Source organism: Xiphophorus maculatus, chromosome 13 (assembly GCF_002775205.1).
Source record: "Xiphophorus maculatus strain JP 163 A chromosome 13, X_maculatus-5.0-male, whole genome shotgun sequence".
In the NCBI taxonomy this organism is placed as follows: domain Eukaryota; kingdom Metazoa; phylum Chordata; class Actinopteri; order Cyprinodontiformes; family Poeciliidae; genus Xiphophorus; species Xiphophorus maculatus.
Window position 1 is genome coordinate 3,609,744 of NC_036455.1, and position 25,901 is coordinate 3,635,644.

Below are 25,901 nucleotides of genomic sequence, written 5' to 3' on the forward strand. Positions count from 1 at the left end.
CTGATAAAACTAAATGTTGATTCTCCATGTTTGTTAAGATTACTGAGGTATAAAACCAAATATTGGTTCCAGTTGTTCTGGTTGAGTTCTAGATTTGTGCAATATAAATATATCTGCTGGTTCTCCATGTTTGATTAAACCACCTTGCTGCCGGAATGTGCTTGACTTGACCTACAGCGGCCCAGTCAAAGTCCAGATGTCAAATAAATTAAAATGCTGTAGTTGGACCTTGAGAAAGCTGCGCAGACACTATTCTATGCAAACCTAAAAACACTGAAGCAATAGTTTAAAAGGAGGCCTGCACAAATATTGTTTTTTAACTTAACTTTAAAGTGACACACAGGCAGCTAAGTGATTTTTTAAAATGTTTTGTGGCCTAGTGGGGTTTTATGAAGACGGACACAGAGAGAAGGGGTGACTGTAGTTCCCATATATGGTGCGCCTTCTCTACCTCTGAGCCACTTGGTGCCACAAGCTATTAAATTATTTCATACTTACATAATTGCACATATTCGCTGTATTTGAAGCAGATAAAACCCAAAGAGATCCTACTGAAAACATTTTCTTTATTTTACACAAGGTCCAAACTTTGGTTAAAGTTCCTTTAAGAAAAATCAAAAGCTTACCAACTCATGATAAACACATTTTTAATTTAACAGTATCCTTACATGTAATCCTAACATACAATAATACCGTCATTAGAAAATTATAAACATCCATAACTACTGAAACAATGTTCTCACAAAAGAAACGTAATGGGTCCTGCCACAGAAATGCACAGAAGAAGATGCAGGAAAGGCAAGCATGTGAAACACAATGCTGCAGCGACGACACAGGAAGTTAAACCATGAAGCTTAATGTAAGGCGTCTTAGTGGACATATGTAGATAAATCAAGTTTCTACAGTTCTGAACAGAACATTACACACAGTTACCATAAATATTAATGTCGTCATTAATTTGTGGCTTTTGACTGATGCATTTGAAACATTTTGTTTTCCAGTTAGTTATAAAATAAGAATTAGGTGCAGGATTTTTTTAATTTATTGTGGATTTTTCACAAGCCAACACATCATACATGCTCAAATATATACACACACAGCACCAGTATACTACGTAATATACACTAGAGTAAATTTAAATTTTAATTAATTGGTTTCCTGATACAGACTCTGTTTTTATTGACCACTCTTAATTAGATTGAGGTTTGGGTGTTAGGAAGGTCTTTCTAGAAGCTGTTAGCATGTTTATCCATTAAAAACCACTTCTGATGTGTGTTTTGGATCAACACCCCATTATTTCCAACTTCAAATCATTTGACTAAAACTCTCTGCCTCAGATGAAAGAAAATGTGTCCAGAATTATGAGTTATTAAAATGTGGTTTTCAAACTTTACAGTCATGTCTAACAGATGGAGATTCATTTTTTTAAGTTTGCACTCCTCAAACTATTTTTTTAAGAAATGAAAAAGTTACTGCAGCTGGGATTTTCTTCTAAAAGATCCTGAGAGTTTATAATTTCATAAACACCATGCAGCTTTATCAATGATGGAGTCGATTATTCACAATTTTAACTCGCAGAATTTCCACAAAAAAGAAAAATCTAAATCACATTTTTTCAAGAACAAAATGGCTGCTCACAGTTCTGTTAAGTTAACTGTTAACCAGTTAGAGTGATCATAAATCCAGCCAGAATAATACCAGCAACTTTTTCTAACAGCTACAAAAGGAAAAATGTTTGTATATGTGGATAATTTTGACGCTGTGTATTCACAGTCAAAGTTATTTATCCTATTTTTGTTTTTAAATTTTAAAAAATGACAACATTCATGGCAAAGATGAGTGTGTGTTAAGCTTTTAAATATTTAATTTTGTGGTTGAAAGTTATAAAAACTGATACATGCAGACATTTATTTGCTACTGATTGTCTTTAGGAACAGGTAACACAATGTAAAAATACAGGCTCAGAATATTGGCCCCAAGCTGTCACAGTCAAAACCGTAAAAAATAAAATAAAATAAAAAAGAAGTTCATTTTAAACACAAAGACATGCAGGAAGCATGTTATCATGCAAGGAAACATTCATACATAAAACATACGGGTATTTTTTGGTTGAGAAGTAAAACTGACCCGAATAGATTGTAGATGTTGCAGTAATGTGCTGCCGCTGTAATTATAACAAACACACAGGACAGTCAAACTTTTTTAAAACATGGTGTTACTCTTTTAAAACCAAGACAGATAAAAGACGACATTTCTGAAGGAATCATGATCACAGCAGAGTGTTAAAATAATGAAAATCAGATAAATGAGAGTTTTTCACAGGTGAGATTTCTTTAATCTCTCGTCCTTTTCTTAAATTTTTTTATTTGTGGTCGTCTCAAGATGGAGGGCCGTCCTCCTCGTCAGAGCTCAACGCGGATGATGTCAGAGCCGTGCGATGAGTCTGCTGCGACTTTCGCCTTAGAGAAGAAAAGCAACAGAAAAGTCAATCAGCACTCGGCAGATGTGTTTAAAAGTTTTGCAATGCGACTAAGACTTACTTCAGATCGTTGTCCAGCGCTGCGACTTTGGCCTGGAGAGCCTCCTGGAGCTCCTGCTGCTCCTCCAGGTCTCTGAGGACTTTACGGCGGACTCCCTCCAAGCGCTCCACCTCTCCCTCGCTCTCATCCAGCTGACGCTTCAGGGCCTTAACACGGAGGGTCAGCTGGGAGGGGACAGAGGAAGAGGAAGGGGGTTAGAGGGGAACAGAGGAGGTGAAAGGTGAAGACGTGGGCGGTTGGGAAGACATGAATGACAGGTAGGCTGCAGATGATGTGGCAGCAGAAATATGGAAGAACACCACAGGTCAGGGGTCATTCTAGTGACTGAGGGAGGTTGGGGTTGGGTTAGGAGGAGAGCACATACAATTAGTCTTTAAAAAGTAAAGAAACTATGGTTTATTATACTTTGTTTAAACTCTATTAATAAGAGTTGATGCTTCTTGGAGTCTTAGGAATATTTTGGGACTCTGGACCCTTCATCCTCACCATTCTGGGATCTTGCCCCCCAAAAATCCCTAAACCTAATAAGAACAATGAAAGTGTTCTTATGAAACATGAAAGTATATATTTAAATATATAAAAAAGATCTGCAGCAGATGAATAATATTTGACATTCATGTTTTAAACAATAAATTGTCGAATAATGGTTTAGTAGGTTAAAATGTGTTCCATTCGATTAACTTCTGATCTTTTGTCAATGTTGTAGTTTGGGCGCCATCCGACAGAGGGCGCTGCAGGCCATCCTTAACCGGATAGCCAGTTGATACCGGAGTAAAGATGGCGGAGGGAACGAAGAACGGGAAAGAACAACGGTCCAGAGTCCAGATAAAGGATGCAAAATTCTCAACCAAAATAATTAAAAAAGAGTAATAATAAGAATACTGATTTGCTACGAAGGCGACGTTGTGATGACTAAAAGGCGGCGGGAACAACGCAGAAAAATTGTAACACGATGGAAAAAGAGATGATGCCAAAAAGCAAGGACAAATGTGACAGGTGAATTTTATATAATCACTTTTAAAACACGATTTTAGATATATCAGCATTCAAGGTAACATAGCAAACTCAATATTGGAATGAAATAGTTAGACTTAATGAAATTTAAATCAGAGTATTTATTTACCTGATCCCTCTGCTCAATATGCTGGCTTCTCTCCTGGTCCAATGTGGCGTTCAGCTCCTTCAGTTTTCTCTCTGCTCGTCTCTGGGATGCCTGGATGCTCGTCTTCTCCCTGTAAGTAGGGAATTGATTGGAAAATTGGAAATGGACCATAGATATGACTGCTTAAGCCAGGGGTGTCAAACTCCAGTCCTCGAGGGCCGCTGTCCTGCAACTTTTAGATGTGCCTCTGCTGCACCACACCTGAATGGAATAATTAGGTCATTAGCAAGGCTCTGGAGAACTGATCTACACAAGGAGGAGGCAATTAAGTCATTTCATTCCAGTGTTTTGTACCTGTGGCACATCTAAAAACTGCAGGACAGCGACCCTTGAGGACTGGAGTTTGACACCCCTGGCTTAAGGGATTTGTTTAGTAATTTATTGGTGCATTACATTGATGTCAGACAGCAGGTGTGGGAATCCATAAGGAGCCCATGAGCTAAAAGAAACCCAAAACTATTTAAGATATTTGAATTTATAACAATTTTTTGGGGGATTTTATAATGGGGTATTCTTTATTAAAGATCAAACTTTTTTGATTGGAATATTTCTTTTGAGAGCTGTTTGTAGTTCCTCTGTTAGTAGCACTACTGAAAATGACTTAATTTTAACATAATTTAAAAATAAATATTTCTCTGCTTCAATATTTCAGATCATAAAACAAATGTTGAGATAACCTGAGTGAATACAAATGGCCATTTTCAAATTGGAGGACATAATGTTATCAAAAACTAGTGAAAATGTCATTTTCAGCTGCATTTCTAAATCCATGCATCAGAAAATTATAGAGAGAAAGAAAAACCCTTAACTTTTTAAAATCCCTGTTTTTGGTGCATTGGTGAAGACTTGGTAATCAAAGATTTTTAAAAACAATGACGTAGGAGCCTAGAAATTACAACAGTGGAGAGATTTTCATTTTTTTCTCCACACATTTGTCCTCAAAGACAAATTTTTAAACTACTTTGATCTTTAAACTTCAAACATAAGCTCAAGAAACTATGACAGAAAATGCTGAAAGAAAATCCTCTAATGTTTTTACTTTAAACTTTATCGCCCTCTACTGGACAGCATTATCCTTACAGACCATTAAATATTTATCTAATTCAGACATGCATGCATATAAAATGATGATTACAACCTAAATGCAGAAATGAAGAATGAATTTAGATGTTAAAATCCCCTTTTTATTATAACTTATTTCCTGCACTCTTCATACATTCAACCATTAAACTGCTTATTCATCCAGTCACATGTTAATTTTCACTTTTGTCTTTAAAATATGTCTATTCCATTAGTTTCCTTCAATTGTATGTTGGATTTTTTTTCTACCAGCTTACTCTACTTAAGTGTGACGTCCAAGTTTCAGCAAATGCTGGTCTTACGGATCAAGTGAAGAAATGAAAAAGAATAACTTAATAAATCTTATGTATCAAATTATTATCTTTTGTTCATGATGATTTTGTTGGATAACAGTGCAAGGCTGTGTCCAGTAGGGCTGTTGTAAACGAATATTTTAGTAATCGAGTAATCTACCGATTATTCTTACGATCAATTGAGTAATCGGATAAAACAAATTATAAAATAAAATATTAGTAAATCTACCATAACACCGGTGTTGCTATCAGATATTAATATCAGTCCAATTTTTCATTTTTGAGCTTCCCTAACAGTTACTTTTTTGCAGTTTGGCAAATTAACCTGTAACAATAATAGCTCACTTTCTAAGTTAGCCTAAAGAAAAGTTATACAAAGATCTGAAATTATATTCAATTTAATAATAAAGAGGCAGGCTCACAAATACGCTTATAAAAAATGTCTATACTCCAGCTTTTAGTTTATGCATTCATCTTCAGTCAGTTTAATAGATGAATTCTCACCATACCTGTCAAACTGGGTATGAGAATCCTGGAAATGTCGCCTGGAGTTGGGAGCTTGGATGGTGGGGGGCAGGAGAACGAACGAACGTAAGATGGGGGTGGAGAGGAGGAAATAGACCAGGGGACAGACGAACGTAAGAATGGGGGGGAGCAACACAGGATATTTACGCCACCTTCGTTCGTCACACTCAGAAACTCATCTACCAGCCATGTACCGCCACGATGATTTCCGCCACCCATTTGTTGAGACGGGGATGATATAAAATTTGTTGTACCGTTTGTCCGTAAAGCTACACTTACACTGTAACCATCAACTACTCAGCTCCCCGCTGTGTTCAGTATAAATACTCCTGCATTGCTCTTCCCACCGTTCGCTCTGAACCAGCAGCTCCCGAGGAGAAAGGCTGCCGTACTCCAGGCATCGCGCCAGTCATTTTAAGGATGTCTATTGGTCCTCCAAAAACTATGAAAATCCGGGCATTAAAAATCAATAAATCAATAAAAACCCCACAGGCCGAACTTGAAAATTGGACGTTACACCGCTAACACTTAGCTTTCGTCAACAACTCAGAGGCAAAAGTCAGAGCTACGCGCAACACAAATAATGTTCCGGCTAGAAAACGGTGCGCTAAATAATAAAACATAAATTAACGAAGCATCAAGGCAGGTAAATTTTCCTCGAGGAATTTTAATAATCGAGGTACTCGAATCATTCGAGGAATTGTTTCAGCCGTAGTGTCCAGTTTTTCTAGTTTGCTTGGAGCTTTTACTTTATTACAAACAGTTAACAGACTTCCAATCAGAATTATATAATCCAATCTGATTGTGTTTCAGCACACAACCAACAATTTCCAAGAGTTGATATAAAGTCGTGCAGACTGAATGAAGTCAGCTGATGTTGTTTTATTTTGTCATGTACCGTTCTTCACTGCGGAGTCTCTCCTCCAGCTCCTGGATCTTGTTCTCCAGCAGCGTGATTCCAGCTGTGGGTCGGCTCTGTCCCTCCATGTCAGCCAGGCGGGACTTGAGCTCCTTTACCTGTGAGAAAGAGAAGAAGAAGAAGATCAATAAGCAGACCTCCTTGAAGAAAATGCTGAGGGAACCTGGGTGTACCTGTCTTTCCAGGGCGCTCTTGTCCATCTCCAGGTCATGTCTCTCTGAGCGCTCCTGCATCAGCTCCGAGCGAAGCTGGTCCACCTTAGTGGAGGAAAATGGAGACGACCAGCAGCTGGTGTTAGTGGACGGTTCAGGCCTTTACGCCTCCTGGTTATTTGTGTATTCAAATGTCATGCTACACCTGATCTCTGCTCCTGGTTATGCGATCGTTCAGCAGCTCCACACCACTCTTCTCCTCATCCAGCTCGATCTCCAGCGTCTTGATTTTATCCTGTGAAGAACTTCACACTTCAGGGACAGACTATGCTTCATCTCACACCAGAGGTGGGGACTCGAGACACATGACTTGGACTGGAGTCATTAATATTAAGACTGTAGGCCTGACTTTCACTTTTACACCAATAACTTGGGACTTGAATTGGATTTGAATCTGTTTACCTGAAAAGACTTAATATTTTACCCAAAATCTAAAGCTTAAAAACACATATTATTCATAAAGTGGGCCCCATTAATTCATTTCACTCATTCTGTATTAACAGACGGAGACTGTCTATCTGTTTTCCCACACTTATAAGCTGCAGCACAACCAATCAAATTAACAAGATAAAAAAAATAAATAAAAAATGAGAGAAAAAACCCCCAGATATGCTCCCGCGAGTAATTCCTTTTGGGCGCATGAATTATGAAGTATCCACCTAAAAACCGAGTGCAACATGCAAAACCTGCAAGAAGAGGATCTCAGATGGAGATGCAACAGCTTCCAACTTTGTTCCACATTTTAAGTCGCACAAAGAATGGAAAGCTGTACTTTCCTTTTGATAGCTGACTTTAGCTAACTTCGTGTTATTATTAGCAAGTGTACTTTGGGCAACGTTGATGCTACCGCTTATTATTTACATTTAACATATAATTGAAACATTGTTAAAAGAAAGTGGAAAGGACTTGAAATTCCAAGTTTCAGACTTGGGATTTGACTCGACTTTTGCCTTTCTTGACTTGAGACTTGACTCAGGACTTGAGGACAAAGACTTGAGTCTTGCAAAACCCTGACTTGGTCCCACCTCTGTCTCACACACCCTATTATTTTAGAGGTGAACAACAGTTGTCCCACAATCCTGATTTACTCCTATCTAACTTTAGACACCACCTGTCACGACCTTTGACCACAGCGGTCTCACCTCCAGGCCCCGGATCTCCCGGCCTCGGTCCGAGTGGGAGCTCCTCTCGGATTCCAGCTCATTCTCCAAGTGTTTCAGCCGGTTGTTCAGGAGATCCCGCTCCAGCTGAGCACCGTCTCTCTCCTCGCTGCAGGTCAGCAGCTCCTTCTTAAGACGAGAAACCTGGAAATGCGAAACAAGATCTTGTCATTTGTGAAATCTTGCAGGATTCTTATATTCTACGATCTAAGAAAAACTCTGTCTTCCTTTTATTTGGATTCCTATTAGTTGCAGTTCCCTGCATATACTCTTCCTGGGGTCCACACATTCAACATAAATATAGACAACTCACATAAATTCAAAATAAAAATAACTACAAAATAGAGGTGAAAGACATTCTGCAAAAGTACATTCACTTCAGTATATGACGAATATATGCACAGTGTTTTTTGTGTGTGTAATTTCTACTGAAACATGTTCCTGACCTCTTCCTGCTGGGCCTTCAGGTTATTCTGAGCCCTTTGAAGCTCAGCCAGCCGGTCTTTGCTGTTTCGCTGCGCCTCCAGCAGGTCTTTCCTCGATCGCTCCCTGAATTCATCCAGCTGCGTCTGCAGAGTGGCCACCGACTGACGAGAATCTCCCATCATCAACTCCATCTGAGAGCAGGAGGAGAAATTAAGGCACTCATGGCTAAAAACACTCAGACCTCAATTTAAAGGTGACTTATTATGCTTCTTTGAACAGGTTAGAATATGCGTTCATTACTTTTTTTTTTTGCATAAGATCGTTCTTAGATGATGAGATTTTAGTCTCATCAGTTCTGTGTATTTAGATCTCCTTTCAGAATGAGATGTTTTGGGGCTTCTTGTCACTTCAAAATCCAAATAACGCCTCCCTACTCAATGTTAACACTCACACATGAAAATGGCTGCAAACAGATGCGCAATTATACAACTGTACATCTTTGAAAAGCAGAAGTGGAAGCTCCTGCACAACCAACAAGAATGCCGCAAGTGGTTTCTGAATGTAAAACAACAACAAAACACTTGTCTTTTCCAGCAGCCATTGTACAGCGCATACTGAGGTAAAACTAGATGAGCAAACATGCTGGAGCTCCACTTGGGTTCCCATGGTAATGGCACAGTGGCCGTCGATTGTGACTTAACAATGGGGAGGTTTTTGAAATGATTCATTTTCCAGACACCAAAACAAACTTTTAACTTATTGCCAAGAAATAGCTGGGTGTTTTTTTTTTTTTTTTTGAAGCGCTTGGGTTTTTAGAAGAAGTAGAAACCCAAATGCAAGAATAAAAACGAGCAAAATGTGAATTTTTCAGTGCCCTTTAACCAACACACGCTAACCTCCTTGTTAATCTTCTCAAGAGATCGGTCCAGCAGCCGTTTCTGCTCCTCCAGGTCGCTTTTGCCCCGTCGTAGCGCCTCCCTCTCCAGGTCTCGTTCCTCCAGCCGCCGGGTGAGGTCGTCCCGCTCTTTGCTCAGCCGGCTGGCGCCTCTCTTGGCCTCCTCCAGCTGAGACTTCAGGGAGCGGTTCTCGTCTTCCAGGGCTTCCAGCTCCTCCTCAGCATCCGAGCTGCGCGGCACACTGGACTGAAGCCTTGATTGCTAGACAAGAAAACAAAACACTTGAGACAGATGGATTTACAGATGGTGTTTTAGGAACTAAAACAAGTATTTATTAATTTAAAAAAAAAATATGCATGGTCTAAAGTTACATCTAAATCAATAGCTGCATTTGTAATCATGGCAATTAAAAAAAAATACTCGTATTTTTCAATAAAAAGTGGCAATTCTTGAAAATGTCTGTTTCAAAATGGCCTCCAACCAGTCTGACTGAACTTGAGCTATTTTGCAAAGAGAAATGAGTAAAAAAAAACAACCTTTGGTCTCTTGATGTGCTAAATTGTGGCAGCCATGAATCATTTTCCTTCCACTTTACAAATACAAGCTGCTTTGTGTTGGTCTATCACGTAAAATCACAATGAAATAAACCAAACGTTTTGGTTGTAATATTGAAAAATATCAAGGGGACTGAACAGTTCTGCAAGGCTCCATATAATCTAAATAGTTTCTCACTTTAAAATGAGAAATTTGGAGAATTTGCTCAGCAAAAATAACAGGATTAAGGCATGCTGAACAAATGCAACATGATGCTTTTGCAATAAACACGGACAATAACACACATCTTATGCAAATTCCTCACATAAGGATTATTTTCTCAGCTCAGTTTTCTCTGTATAGGATCTACTTCATTTTTCTGGGATGAAAATAGAGTCCATGTAGGAGGACGTCTTTTTGTTTCCTGAAGTATTTGTGTTGACATAATTCTGCACGCGCGTCTTTTTGTTTCTTAGTTGTAAAGTACCATGCGGGCCAGCCTGTCTTTGAGGCGAGTGTTTTCCTGCTGCAGCTCCTGACTGGTGCCGCCGTCCACCACAGACTTCCCTGCTGATGCAATAGATGACTGCAGGAAAGAGTGAGAAACAAGTGGTAAAGAAAATAAGTCGAATTGCTTCTTATGCATGTTTTCTGTATTTTTCTGGCACTTCTTTCTTTTCTGTTTTGCACGGTAGTCAAATAAATCCTCCTTTTTGCATCCTTAAAATGGTATCATCAAGCACATTTGTTCAGATGATGTTTCACCTCCTTCCCCGTCTCGAGGGCCTTTCCCAGCTCGGCCTTGTCTTCCAGAAATTGCTCCTTCAGCTTGCGAATCTCCGACAGAAGCTCGGCCTCCGTCTCTCCGCTCGCCTTCTTCAGGGCTTCGAGTGCCCCGGCTTTCTCCTCCGTCTCGCCCTTTTGTCTCTCCAGATCGGCGCGGGTACGCTTCAGGTCGTCATGGCAACGCCGGAGCTCCTTGGGATAAGTAATCAGAGACAGATAATGTGTTTGAGTCAAGAGGAAGACGCCAAGGCGCATAGCAATGAGTTTTACGTGAGAGATTTGAGGAGAAAAGCTAAAATTACTGTTGAGCTGATGGGAGATTTGAAAAAGTTTACTTTAAAAACAACAAAAGTTCACCCACACAATCATCATTTATCTTCATGATTGTGGTCTAAATTACCTCTTTTAAAGCGTTTGCATCGTCAGACGCAGGCTTTTTGTTCTGAAGATCCTTCAGGGAGCCCTCAACCTTTTCCTTTTCCAAACGAGACTTTTTTAGTCTGTAGACAAAAAGCAACGCGGTTTTTTACAACCTGCAACCCATAATGCTATTTAAACAAACAGAATTAACTTCTTTTAATCAGCCAAAACATTAAACCACTGGAATATGAACCGAGCCTGGCAGCAGGAAACGATACGATTCAACTTCAAATATGAAAATGTGCCAAATTTAGAATTTTTTTAATGTCTCATGATGATGTGGCTGAAAAACTTTTCACAATATAAGCTTTTCATATCAAGAATTATTGATTAGCTTTTTTGTTTTAACTATCTTAAATACTACAAAACTTAAAAAAAAAAAAAAACAGTTTTATACACAGTTTTCACTTAATTTTGTTTTTAAAAATTTTTTTTAAGCAGTTATGAGGCACAGTGGTGAAACCTCAAACTGCTGTCGTGTCAGTTACTCAGCGGGTTGTTGCTAGGCAACCACAGTTGGTGGGGAACCTGAAACTGCTGCTAGGTAACCAAAGAGTGAGCGAGTCAGTTGATTCCACCAACCTTGCTAAGCTAGCCATGAAAGGTTGAGCGGCCAAAGTCTTTCCTCTGCCCTCATGTCCCAGAATGCCATGCGGTTCTGGATCATTTCAGTGAATATTCCATACATTTATTGTTATTGATTTATTGACCATCTGTAGTCCCATTCTGGTATCCACTTCCCGCTCAAACATTGTGGTGGCTCGTCATCGTTCAGAGAAAAACTTTAACATTTTACCCTGAACATAAATCTATTCAGGCACAGGATGCATTTTTTAAAGGAGAATCAGCTGTAAACATATTTGTTTCCACCAATAAAAGAAACGCAGAGAACAAACCAACATGACTGTTACATGTGGGACTCCCCAGAAGCTAAAGAGAAACAGACGAATGTCTCAATGCTGTGGCTGATTGAAATAAAAAACCTCAAACCAACGTCAGAAGAACCACATCCAAAGTTTATCCTTTCTTAAAGCACAAATCCTCACATTATTTTATCATAAACTAAGATGCATCACATATTTACTTTAAACCAATGCTATGTCAGAAAGGATGGATTTAAATAAAATATGATTGATCATGTGTAAGAATAATTTGCAGAACTTGTGATTGAAAGCAGAATTCTTTCTAAAACACAATGATTGGGTTTTCTACTGTTAGTAACGGTTCACTGATCTAATAATCAATATGGACACAGCGCTCTTCACACTTACTGTCAACCCTGGTAAAGTTGCTTAAAAAGCCCCCAAAATAAGTTTCCCACAGTAAAAGTTTTAGATAAAGTCCAAACTTTATCTAAAATTAAGTGGAGGAAGAAATGTAAAAAAAAAAAATTGTTATAATATTAATTCATTTTGACTAAAACATTTTTTAAATTTGTCGTTTACTTTCTTAAAGTGGGTCAGTGTCAACAAAAAATTAAATATGGGCTGTAAATATGCTGTGACACAGAGGCCCATTTCTTTTAGCCAGTCTTCAACATGGGAAAGACAAGCGAGCATTTCAGGAATGACATGAACTGATCGTAATGAACTCAAGCAGTTCTTTTGGGTCAGATTGAACTTTTCAGCATCATTCGCTCCAGGTGTATTTGGTTTGAAACAAGAGGAAAAGCACCTAAAATCCACTCTTGAGTACGGCAAAGTATCCGTAATGATATGGGCCAGGTTCTCCACAGAAGGCATCTTTTTTGAGTGGAAGGTATGTTCAAACTATTTGACGTACCAGAGCAGTTCAGACAGAAATGAGAGATGGGTCATGGCTGAATCTTTCAGGGAAATAATGACCCACAAATCACGGTCAAAGCAACACACAAATGGCCACACCAGTTTCTAGATCCAATTCCAGTAGAAAACACTCGGGGCAGTAATGAAAAGACGACTTCAGTTCTGGTTTTTATGCAAAAGAGGCTCTGATTCATGCAGAACCAGTGAGTTTGTTATAAAAACAAAGAAGCATTTATTGGGGTTTTTCTCTTACTGAACAAACAAATGGACGTGAAAGCTAGTATTTTATTTTATTTTTTCCAGTGTGGGATAAAACCACCACTTTAAGGCTTTTTACACATTTTTACCCAGGTGCACCAAGTGTGGAGGGTGATTATAATCCGATGGGATTTTCAGGGGGTAAATCACAGGTTCTGATCAAAAATGAGCTAAATCTACTCAAACCAAAACAGCAGGACAGATTTTCTCTCTCACGTTCGGCCGCAGGGCTGTTCTCGGTTCCTGCCAAATTAAAAATTAAATCAGAGAGCTCAAACATGGCAACAAAACTAATGATAATTACGATTTTAAAAGGTTTGAACGACTTAAAAAAAAAACATGTTTTGTCTAATGTTTGATGCCACACGGAATCTGAATTTAAAATTTGGTGGCTGCTTTAATCATTTTGTATAAATATTCCAAGACCATAAGTGAATATTTCAGTCGGATTTCTGTTGGAACATCTTTACAAAACGTCCCCCAAACAAAGTCAGAATCGGTCTCTTGTATTCAAATATTGAGCATCTGTTTTATGCCGTCATTGATCAGGATTGAATTTCGCTTTGGAGACACTGACTCCTCTCTGGTGCTTTGCAGTTTCTGCGTGGCGGCCTCCAGCTCCGTCCTCCACTGCTCCCCCTGCTCCCTGCTGCTCTCCAGCTCCTCCTCCAGTGTCAACAGGGAGGCATTCACCTTCTCCCGCTCCTCCTCGATCTGCTCCTGCGACTGATCGCATGAAAACAAACGGCAAGAAAAATCATGTCAGGCTAATTGGAGGCAGTTTTTATTGGGATGTGTCGAGTTCAAGCTTTATTGGTGTGCTCTGCAAGAGGAATAACAAATAATAAATGAAATAAAATGTGCTGTGCTGTCATCATAAACAGGAATCCGACTACTTTTAGTCTGCTACTGCCAAATAAATCAGCTCATCAAAAAAAAAAAAACAACTCTTGCAGTCAGGCTGCAGTTTTTTCATCCTGCTCTCTCATTGCTTTTTTTTTTTGACATGTTACTTTTTTCAAAGAATCTCAATTTTAATCTATTCCTGCACATTTTCTCCAAGTTCCCTCCATCCCCCAAACTGCAGTTCTCCAAAAATACCTCACCGACGGAAACAGAAACAGTTTTAAAAGAGAAAGTTTTCTATCGCAATCAGAACTTTCTTCCCCCTCTCTCTCGCTCTCTCACTGCGCTCTGACCTCAAGAGACCCACATATTCGCGGTTTGAATGCTGAGAGCGAACTGATGCATTAAACAGAATGACAAGGAAAAAGCCTGGATGCAGATGCAGCATCAAAGCCAGAGCTAATGTTCCCTTAATAAGTCATGAAACGCCTGACAGGTAAAACCTGACGGTTGTCCCTCAACTGCTGCACCTGTGCATAAAGAAGATCTGAAACTGCTTTACACCGACGCGCGTTGCTGCGATGATAACAGATCAAAAATCTGTGAATTATTCATTGCGATAGTGGCACTGAAGCTTTTCAGACACAATTTACTATTTTTAAGCACAAAATAAGAGCTGAAATCTTCCCACCATGCGCTAATGAATGCTAGATGATTTTTATAGTTTTGTGTTTCACTCACAGCCTAAAAAAACCCCCAAAAGATCAGACACTTACCCAGAAATGCTAAAGAATTACAGTGAAGAACACAATCAATGAAAATGTGAATAAATACAGTTAGAATGTAGTTTAGGATGACGGTAGCGCATTAATCATCTTAATACTTATACTCCTCTACTTGTACTAAATTAAAATCCAACATCTTCTTTCTAAAGTTAAATTTTATTTGTAAAGCACATTTCAGCAACAAGACAGTTCAAAGTGCCTTAGATCATAAAAACACAAAAATACAAAGTCATAGAACACAGCCAACAATTGAAGTACTGTATTACATTTTGCTATTGTTACACATCAGAATGTTGATTAATGTTTCAAAGGCAACTCTAAACAGCTGATGCATAGAAGCTGAATTCTGCTTCTCTGTATTTGGTTCTGGTTCTACACATCTACCACTATTGCACACCTTAGCCAAGCTGTCACAGATTTTTTTTAGGCTTGTGCAAGGCAATGCAAAGATGCCATGTACACAGATTAGGAGTTTCAGATCAAATCCTCGAGTGTTACTGTTCCCTACTCCAATAAACCTGGATCAAATGAGTGATTAGGGACTTACAGACATGCCAAAAATTCAGTCTTTGGATTCAGGTGTGTCCAAAAGTCACAGAACTGTGGCACTCAAGGACTGGGGTTACAGACTCCTGCATTATAATGTTGCCACTCGTCTGATCGGTTATGTTATCCAAAGTCCCTACATTGGCTCCCTGTGGCTTTAAAATACTGTTGTTAGCTTATAAATCACTGAACGGCTTAGCAGCACAATACATTAAAGATGTGCTGGTGTTGTATCAACCTTCCAGAGCCTCTCAGGTCTTCTGGTTCTGGTTCTGATCTGCGAAACAAAGAACCAAACCTGGAGAAGCATCATTCAGCTCCTATGTACCACAAATCTGGAACAAACTTCCAGAAAACTGCAAAGCAGCCGAAACACTGTGTGCCTTTAGGTCTAGAATAGAAGCCCATCTAATTAGAGTTTCCTTTGAAACATAATCAATAAAACATTTAATGATGGAACTTGACTGAACGCTTCAATTGTTTACTTTGTATTTTTGTGTTTATGATGTAAAGAACTTTGAAATGCCTTGTTGTCGAAATGATTAATTGATTGATGCACTTCAGTGAATACCTGCAGCACAGCATCTTTTAGGATTTTCTACATCTTGTCTCTTATGAGTAAAACATCAACGGTTGTCCGACAGTCACCTGTGTGAAGTCCTCCATGTTTTTTCGGAGGTTCTTCACGTCCTGGCTGAACTGCTCCCTCAGAGCCTCCATCTCTTTGTCATGGCACTCCACCTCCTCCTTCAGCGCCCCCTTCAGCGCCGTCAGTTCTCGCTCTCGCTGGTGGAGCACCTCCTCCTGCCGCTGGTACAACATGGTGGCTTCGGCCAACTGGGCCTGCAGGTCCGTCACATCCTGCAGAGAGAACGGCTGCAGATCAATCTGTTGGACAGAAGCGGTGCTTTGCGTTAGCTGGTGTTGTTGCAGAGCCTGCGTACCGACTGGAATGAGTCCGACTGGGGCAGATTCTCCGAAACCCGCCTCAGCTCTTCCTGAAGATGAGCCAGCTGATCTTCCTGAAGGCGCAGACGAGACTCTGCCACCTCTCTGGCCATTCGCTCTGCAGCAAGTCTAAACACAAACAGCCTTTTAGTTTGACTCAGGATATAACCGCTTTGTGAAAGAAAATAATCTAAAAGTAACACAGCAGCAAATGCTAATCATTTTCAGGTGGTTTGCACTGTTCTTATGCAGTTTTATGTATTTTATTGGGATTTCAGACAGAATAACAAAAGCAGAATGACAGATTATCCACTTTCTACGGTGTTTTGGAAAGTATTCATAATTCATCAATCTGTTCAAATGTTGTCACATTACAACTCCAAACTTCAAAAGTATTTTTTCTGAAGCGTTTATGCAACAAACCGAGACTAAATTCAATATCCCATAGCTGCAAAGTGAAACTCTGAACGGTACGATCAGTTTTTTACGGAAACCCCTATGGGACATGGGAAAAAAATTATTTGCATCCCCTCACAATGAACAAATGCACCCTGGTCTATTTTGTATACAGTCACAAACGTCAATTTGAAATTTCAAAAATGTACACATTCAAAAGAGCCTCCGTGAAAACGTGTTTATATGTTTTTAACTCTGGTGCAAAAAAACTGAGTGAAAATAGATTTATTTACTGCATGTTTGTGTCTGTTTGTGTAAGACTGAGATGGAACGGCACATGAAAACTGTTACATGATTTTATTAGTTGACAACTTCGGTTGACGGTAATCTTCTGCCACATGTTAATGTTCCCTTGTGCAAGGCACTTAATCTCAAATTACCAATTAATATGCATATGAAAGTATGATTATCTGAGCGTTTTTGACTGTAGCGCTAATGTGAAACATTTTGAGTGGTTGTGCGAGTTTGTTTACGGTTATTGTCCGTTTACTCTGCTGCTGCAAAGAAATTTCCCCATTATGGGTCAATAAAGGATATTTCTATTCTATTTTCTGTTTATTATTCTAATTCAGTCCATTTACTACTTCTACTTCACTTTAACTTCATGAGTTAAAATGAAGTGGGAATTATACACTACTTTGTGTTGGTCCAGCAGAGTGAATCCCAATAAAATATATTAACATTTGGAACCATAACGTGAGATTTAACCAGTGTGAAAATCCTAGGCAGTGCATGAATGATCGAAATTTAAAGTCTTCAAATTCTGCTGAAAACTGTTATAAATGAATGTTTTTTTAAAACTTATTTTTGTACTGAACTGTGGCTAAAATTATGTAGGCAGAAAAGAGAATAGAATGGTTTTCTTATTTCCTGAAATGCTTGATAAATACACGGCAACAGTAAACCCGTGCCATGATGCTGCCATCACCATGTTTTCACTGCTTGTGCAAACCATCAGCCGTTGTTCAGCCATTGGAGGATTTTCTTGAAAATGGTGGCCTTACTCATCTTGCGCCTGCTCCAGTTCCTTCTTGTAACGTTCGAGTTGCTTGTGAAGATCCTCGAGTTTCTCCTTTCTGATGCTTCCGTCGGCTCCTTCCTTCTGCACAAAATATTCACAGAAAACCAGAGTGAGACCGAGAAGGAGCTCCAGGACAGAGAGGCAGAGAGAACACGTTCCAACACACGGCTACCGCCGACCTCGCAAATATGCTGTACATTCTGTATTATTTTTAACTTTTACAAATAATAAAACAAATAAATAAATAAAACCTGGCTTGGATTCTTTGCCCTACTTTTTGACAGTCAAAAAAAAAAAAACAACAAAAAAAAAGTCTTTGGGCGAGAAAGCCTTGCTAGTGTTCTGAGAACCTTAAATAAAAAAGAAAAATGTTCGACTGCGCTGACAGCAGAGCGAGAGAAGAGGCTTGTTCGCCGCCCACCTCACATGCTGCTCAGAGAGAAGCAACCATAAGCTCAGCCTGCCCGTAAAACCTCCGTCTTTATCCTCCTACACAGTCATTACAACGAAGCGCACACGGAGGAAGACAAGAAAAATGAAGCCAGGCTCGCAGATGTTTCCCTTCTTTTGATTATTTAGCTTTTATTTTTTTTTTTTGGTTTATCTGTGGCAGAATACAAAGATTCACTTTCTTCTCATCCCCTAAAGGACAGTTTCTGGGACGCTTCAGCTTCTTGCTGAGGAGAGAGATAATTAACAGAAGATAACATAAGAGGGACGCTCGTTTGAGCAGTTTGTGTAGATTGCATCAGCTGGATTCTCATGTGAATCACACAAATAATAGAAATAAAGACTCCTGCTGGGCTAAACACAGCCGTATATTAAAGGATGATTTTACATCACTTAAGCAGTTGTTAATTAAAAACTACAAGCAGAAAACTTTCCCTCACACTGAAAACATTTGGTTTGTTCTTCATAGTGGGAGGTTGATTTGAAATGCATTTTTATTATGTTACAGATGGCAAAGTTGGGCTTTCCATGGCTGGCATATTTCAATCCATTTTTACTGTACGTTAGCCAGCATTCTCCAAGCCTCTAGAACAAGTGCCAAACTCAAGGCCCGCGGGCCAAATCCGGACCGCCATGAAGTTTTTTGTGGCATGTAAATACAGCCTTGAAAATGCCTCGTGTATCCTTAAGTGACATTTTATCTATCAAGTAAAAGGAGTTTTGAACAGAGGAGGATTAGGACCGCAAAAAAATAAAATAATTAAATTCATAGGATTCTGATTTTTGTCTTAAAATGATATTTTTCCCTCTGAATTTGGTCTTCTAAGATCAAAAGTCGAAATTCTGAGAAGAAAATGTCAAAATTCTTAGGAAAAAAAGTCAAAATTGTGCAAAAAATTAATAAATAGAATTCTGAGAAAAAGTCAAAATTCTGAAAAATGTCAAAATTCTGAGGAAAAAAAGTCAAAAGTCTGAGAAAAAAAGTCTAAATTCTTACCCTTTCTTAAAATTTTAACTTTTGATCACAGGAGACTAAAGCCAGAGTTTTTTTTCTTCAGTAATCTTCCATGGTTTTCAGTATTTGTATCCTGCTAAATTACATCAATGTGAAATGATGGTAAGGACTCATATTATTTAAGGATTCATTGAATGCAGAGGCGGCCATTTACTAACATTTTATGAGCTAGTTATTGGGTTTTATCAATACAGTCTATAACAACCCAAAATAAAATGAGTTTGACTTCCCTGCTCTACGCTCTACACTTTTTTTTCTTTTAATCTCAAATTGAGTGTATACATTATTCATCTGAAAGGTTAGCAGACAAAGTCGTGTTTCTCAAACTTTTCAGTGACAGAACCTCAAAGTAACAGAGTTACATTTCCAGCATTTCCCTAAACATGGCAAATAATCCAAATGAAGCACCGTTATGCTGTTTTGACCATTTAAAACCATGATTTGTATTTATTAGAGAAAACAGCACTACTATGAAGCATTCTAAATGTTATATTAATGTCTTAAAGTTGTTTATTTTCTTCATAATCAATGAGTACATCCATCCGTTATGTAAAAGTGTCAAAGTTAATTTCTTAAATTACAAAATAACAAAAACATCTGCTGGTTTAAGAGCAAATGTTTTGTTGACTTAGACGTTGATTCTGCAGGTTCAGAGTTTCTAGTGTGAGCTCCCTAAAGAGAAAGTCGAAAAAATGCTTTTCTGTGTAATTTTACCGTCAAGTTTATTTTGTTTGATTAAATTATTCAGCAGAAGAGGGGAGAAAATATTGCAACATCTTAATTACTCATGAAATATCTAAAAATGCATCTTGTTTTTAGCAGGGTAAATATTGTTGCTTACTTTGACTTTTTATTCAGTGTTTTTAAGCTTGTTTAATATGTTTGCAGATTTTAGTGTAATCCATCACATTTATCTATTCGCACAAAAGTACAAACCATACAGTTTACATCTGCAGCGCCTTTGAATTTAAAATGTTTATGTCTAGAATTGATCAAAGTAAATTATATGCACAGTTATAACATGCTGTGGAATGTTTCACTTCTTTAAAATCTGTTACTACAGCTTTATTAGCAGTGAAGTAAAAACAAGTCAGACACTATCGGTACCGTTTTCTACAGTGAGAAACATTTTTTGTTCTAGTTTTTAGTATATATATATATAAATAAACCACTTTGAAGCTATTTTTTTTATCTCTAAATGAATGATCATTTCTTGCTAATGTTTTTATTCCTTAAACACAACTCAAATAAAGTGACTGATTATTTAGTTTTGAAGTCTGCGTCTAATCTCGTGGATCAAACTCTACTTAGCTGAATATTTGCTTTCAGAAGATGCCTAAAAATACTTTTAAAAAATCTGCAAGCTCATTTAAATAGCATTATTCGCTTGGCTTAACAGGCAGGTCCTTTGTTTGCGCTCTTTGCAAACAAACACTGATCAGCGAACTTGGCTGTGGATTACTCAACACACCAGTATCTGATTCAGGGTGAAACTGGGACACAAACAGGGTGAGACGGCAGCCACTCTCAGTTTGACATGATTTTAGCTTTTAACGCTACAGTTAATCAGGCAAAACATCAGAGCAGAGGAGTCATATTTAAAGAACTACTGCCTCGTTTTGTATTTTAAATTTACTGCTTAAAATGAGAGAAATAGTTCTGGTTGAGCACTGATCTTAAAACAAAAACAATCCACCTTGAAAAACATCAGGTGAGCTTTGCACCGGCTCGGGTTTCAAGTTGTTTTAATACAAACAAAAGAACTGTTCATGCATAGGGGCTGAAAACAACCTCTATCCTGTTTTTAATTTCACGCGATACCGGATTTGAAAACCCCGACCTGCTACAGTTGGTTTTACAGTGGACAGTGTGGTTTATGTCACGATAAACAAGGAGGTTTTTGTACAGCAGGATCCGTCCGGTCTCGCCCGTCAACCCCCAGCTGGTGCCGGGTTCAACTCCATCTCAATTATTGATGGCCCTCGTTGCTCTGAGCCGTCCGCTGCAGGTGCAACGTTGCCAAGAGACGAGACGGGCAAAATAATTCACCAGGTATCATGCATAATCAAGAGCATGCAATTTCAGTTGCTGAGGACAGAAATGAATCATTTTTGCATGTAAATTTATGCAAGTGGATGTTAATTTAAAGGAGGAAGGGCAAGAGTTCTCATAGTTGTGGCACAATCGATCTCAAAGAAGCCCAGCAGAGGAGCAGTCAGCATGCGTCTTAAATTTCTCATTTTTTGGCCGGCTGAAGGAGAACCCTTGGAGACAAAGCGAGTGAAACAGAAACTGTTTCATGTGCTGTTAAACCGGGACCGGCTGCCAACCGTCTGCTGCTCTAATGAGAGTCATCCTAACACAACTGAGACCACCATCGTCAAGCAAAGACACCAACAAAGGTAGTTCACATCGGCGCCGTTTCTAATTGTGCAATTTCATATTTTGAAATTAAATCCGCTTTATGGAAACTCTGCAATTTCAAAGAAACTCATTTTTCAATAAAAAAGCTCTGGCGCCTGGATTAGGTAGTATTTTTTGACCCAATCGAAATTGACTTATTTTGCAAAACTCCAGCTGAAACACTTTTTTTTTTTTTTGCTTCGCACGTGATCAGCAACCACAAATCGACGCAAACCAAGAAGAAGACAACGGGAAGTAGTTGGAGGATCATCGCATGCCCTGTTTTTTAAATGACTTATCACATGAACAAACTTAGGTAGCACTTTACTTAAAGTGTGCATGAGACTGACATGACACCGTCACAAACGTCACGTAACACCCGGTGTGAACAAAAAGGAGTCTTTATGAATGTTTAGAATGTTGTCATGAATTGTTATTAATAATGACACTTTTAATGCAAAGTTGCTTTAAAAGTTGCACTGAAAGTCTATTAAACCAATTAAACATAACCAAAACAAAAACGAGATTGAGCTGTATAATATCCTAATCTTCTTTGCTCAAAAGAATATTCTGCTGCAATGGATTTCCAATAAGTCTCCTTCTATATTTGGGTGGAAGAAGCTTGTTTTGAATATATTCCTCTTGACTTTCTAACATGCCTCGTCCGCTCTAATACTGACAGCTTACATGTCCACCATCCTGTCTCGAGCATTTATAAGCTCTTAGACTTGGACTATAAAATCGTGAAAATAAGTATGCCCCCTAAATTTCCTTTTGCTTTTTCTCTCCTTTTGACTGCACCATTGTGTCGTGTTGTAGTTGTTAAACAAAAATTAATAAATATATCTATAAAGAAAATCCATTACAAGTGCCAACTTTGCACTAAAGTGTCTGTATTTACCACTTTTAATGCAACTTTGCATTAAGTGTCATTATTTACCGAATGATGCTTCTTGACAGCAATCATAGACATTCATAAAGACTCATTCGTGTTCCTAACATGTGATATGTCATGTTTATGACAGTCTTATGCACACTAATTTAAATAAAGTGTTACCCACACTTATTCAGGAGTGATTTTAATTGCGTTTCTTATTTAGTGGAAACACTGCAATTGCAAAAGAGCCGAGAAGTTTAATCTTTTTCAGCACTGACTTCTATTCCACTTGAGATAAGAACAAGTCATCCATAGAAGGAGATATGAACTTCAAATTTCATCAAAATATTTTGTGATATTGTTGTGATAATGATAAAAGTGATGCTAAAGAACTATTTCTTCTTTTTGCTACTAATAAACTAACCTAGAATGAAGAGCACTGGAATCTAAATATGACAATAATTAATTTCAAACTCCTTTGAAAAACTGTGGTGTACAAAAAATAAAAATAAAAAGATTTCTTGTGTAATATTCAGAAATTCAAAAAGCAGGACAACCATTTGTTCTACGTAAAATAAAATCCTAAAGTATATAAAGTTTGGAGAAACTTAAAAAGCCTCAATTTGGTTCATGTTTTACTTTTAACATCATGATGAGGGAGACAGTCACATTTCTTCTTTTCCCCAAAATGCAAACGACGTGGTTTGTATGCAGCTATTTTTGTTCTTATCACCAACAAAGCAGCATTTGCATTCGTACATAAAAGACAAGTAATATTTGCAGAATGTTTTCTGGAACAACAAACCTCGACTTTACCTGCAATCTGTCTGGAGTCTCGAAGACGAGGCTGGATTTCCTTTTAAACGAAGCTTCGGTCTCACTGGAGCTGCTGAGGAAGCACAACGAGGATCGTCCTGAAGACTGAGAATCAAAAATGTTTTTGCTTTTCTTTTTGTATTTTCACCAACCCGTCTTTGAAGATGTTGTAAATAGACTGTTTGACTTGAGCCTCTTCTCTTCTAGCAACCTCTGTGTTTTGACTCAGACTTCTTGAAAGCGTCTCCTTCAAAAACAGAGAGAGAACAAAATAAAAAATATATATATTTACCACATGATTATCTATTTGCCTACCGAAGAGGATTAGGGCCACTGAAAAAAAACAGAACTGACTTTTTTCCTGAGTTATGAGTTTCAATCTCAGAAGATTAAAGTCAGAATTCTGAGAAAAATGTCAGAATTGTTACTTTAATCTGAGAATTAGGAATATTTTCCCTTGGAATTATGACTTTAATCTCAGAATTATTAGTTTAATCTCAAAATTATGACCTTAATCTCATAATTTTGACTTCAATCTCAAAATGATTACGTTTCTCCCTCAGAATTATGACTTTTTTCCTGCAGAATTATGAGTTTTGATCTCAGGAGACATGCCACAATTCTGAGATTAACGTTCTAACTCTGAGATTAACGTTATAATTCTGAGATTAAAGTTATAACTCTGAGATTAAAGTCATAAATCCCTTTTTATTTTTAGTGGCCCTAGTCCTGTCCCGTAGTTTCCTCTTCCTGGTACTCACAGGTTTTTTTGCAATAGTTGGAGGACTATCTTTAGCAGCAAACTTCTCTGGTGGCTTGAAGCTCGCCTTGGGGGCGTTGGGCGCCGTCGCCTTGACAGCGGTTGCTGGAGCAGATGACATCACTGGACTAGAAACGGCAGATATTGGCGCAGCATGAGGGTTCAGAGCCGGAGATGAAGGAGAGGCAGGGATGGCCTCTGGCTGTGCATCTTTCCGGGCGTCGAGACTTCTGGACCTCTTGCGCTCGTCGAACTGGAGCCGCTGCCTGGCTCCGGTGCGGCCCCTCGCCTGCAGGGTGCCGCCCGGCGTGCTGCTGTTGAACTTGTTGATGAGTTTGTTGATGGGCGCCAGGGAGTTGGTGTCGATGGCTGCGGCGGGCTCGCTCTCAGTCGGCGGTGGAGGCTCTGGGGTTGACTTTGGGGGTGAATCTGAGCCGGGTTTTCTCCCCACAGAACCGGTAAATCCAGAAGCAGTTCGGTTGAACCCTTTGGGTCCCGCAGATTTTAGCTTAACAGGCTTCAGTCCTGCTTCGTTATACTCCTCGTTATCAGTCCCGTTAATTTTCTTCTCCGTTTCGCTGGGTGTAGCTTTGAGTTGGGGTTCAGATTTTGGCCTCTCCATCCGACGCTCCCTGCCAGCTCTTCCCTCCTCCTCCCCCTGAGTCCCAGCCTGGCCGTCCCCTGGAGGTCTCCTCAGGGGACTCCCAAATATCTCCCCATCCTCATCCTCTGCCGGAGACACCGGGGAGCGGGAAGAGTTTACAACAGGACTGGAGGAGTTGGGGAAATCTGCCGGTTCTTTGCTATGGTTTGGGATGCTGTTGTACGGAGATGTTGGCCCGGAAGTGGGATTGGGATTAGACAGCTGGACTCCATAAGAGTCACCTTTCTCCCCATCTTTCAGAACGACATACGGCTGTCCAGAGATCCCCTGGACCCTCACAGCCACTCCGTATTTGTTGGAAGGAGGCGTGGCGTTGCTGTTTGCTCTGGATTTTTCGAGTGGGACCCCGCCTGTGTCATGGAGGTCTTTGATGAAGCGGATCTGAACGCCGTAATCCAACTGCGCCTTCCGGTCAGTGGAAGGAGTTCCCATTGTCGCTTCCTATTTCTGAGCAACACATGGAGGAAGGCAAAACATTTAAATTAAAAATGCAAATGCGGTGATCCAATGGGACGAACACAGAAGCTGCCATGCAACTGTTACATAAGACTCATTTCACAGGAAGTGCTCAAATCTTCCAAAATAACGACTTTAATAACATCTGACATGGAAACAGAGGCAGGTAGAGCAGCCAAAGTATGAACTAGAGTAAAAGTAGAACTAGTTAAGAAATTACTCGATTAAAAAAAAATATATATTTGGTAAAAAGTACTGAGTGACTGATTAAAAGGTTCCATCATCAGACAGACCAAAATATAAATTTACATGGCAAATTTGGTATTTTAAATATCAAAGTGAAAATAATTCATAACATAATTACAAAATGACAAAATCAGGCAAAATGACAAATCAATTTATTTTAATATAAAACTCATGAAGCTTTAACATAAGCTGTAGAGTCGGTGTGTCTTTGTCTGGTGAACCTTTAGTTAAAACATGTTTGCTCTTCATTCAGTGAAGTTACTCACAGTGGGTAGAGAATACATTTCACTAAAGTAAAATTATAAAGTGTAGGAAATATACTCATTAAAGTACTTTATTCCAAAATGTTACTCATGTAAATTTAACTGGTTTTTAACCAATTCTGCATTTAAAAATCATGATTGCTATGTATTGCAAATTTTTGCTCAGGTCCCTCTTGAAAATGAGATCTAGACCTCAACGGGGTTTACCTGATTAAATAAAGGAATGAAGAATGAATTCAGTTTAATCTATGAATGCCACTTTAATAAAGATTAAATTGTCTATTTATTGTTCTTTAATGTTACCCATCATGGAAACAATATGTTTTTTCTTCAGTTGAACAAAAATAATCTGCT

At 38.9% G+C, this 25,901-nt stretch overlaps 1 protein-coding gene across 2 annotated transcripts in view; it reads right to left on the minus strand.

Annotated features, from left to right (window-relative positions):
• Window positions 1-551: 551 nt before the first annotated feature.
• Window positions 552-25,901, minus strand: part of LOC102221542 (cingulin-like) — a 32,349-nt gene continuing 6,999 nt past the window's right edge. The window contains exons 2-20 of one of the 2 annotated variants that reach the window (XM_023345043.1): window positions 23,920-25,029; window positions 23,311-23,405; window positions 23,159-23,228; window positions 17,581-17,678; window positions 16,117-16,249; window positions 15,821-16,033; window positions 13,573-13,721; window positions 10,934-11,033; window positions 10,513-10,725; window positions 10,235-10,333; window positions 9,214-9,474; window positions 8,338-8,508; window positions 7,874-8,035; window positions 6,877-6,966; window positions 6,693-6,776; window positions 6,499-6,617; window positions 3,664-3,772; window positions 2,541-2,704; window positions 552-2,459 (exon numbers count right to left, since the gene is read on the minus strand). In XM_023345043.1, coding sequence (XP_023200811.1) covers window positions 2,378-2,459; window positions 2,541-2,704; window positions 3,664-3,772; window positions 6,499-6,617; window positions 6,693-6,776; window positions 6,877-6,966; window positions 7,874-8,035; window positions 8,338-8,508; window positions 9,214-9,474; window positions 10,235-10,333; window positions 10,513-10,725; window positions 10,934-11,033; window positions 13,573-13,721; window positions 15,821-16,033; window positions 16,117-16,249; window positions 17,581-17,678; window positions 23,159-23,228; window positions 23,311-23,405; window positions 23,920-25,014 — 3,507 coding nt within the window. In that variant the 5' untranslated portion in view covers window positions 25,015-25,029 and the 3' untranslated portion in view covers window positions 552-2,377. Of the gene's footprint in view, window positions 2,460-2,540; window positions 2,705-3,663; window positions 3,773-6,498; window positions 6,618-6,692; window positions 6,777-6,876; window positions 6,967-7,873; window positions 8,036-8,337; window positions 8,509-9,213; window positions 9,475-10,234; window positions 10,334-10,512; window positions 10,726-10,933; window positions 11,034-13,572; window positions 13,722-15,820; window positions 16,034-16,116; window positions 16,250-17,580; window positions 17,679-23,158; window positions 23,232-23,310; window positions 23,406-23,919; window positions 25,030-25,901 lie in introns of both variants that reach the window. The other variant, XM_005796519.3, reaches the window with a different exon arrangement.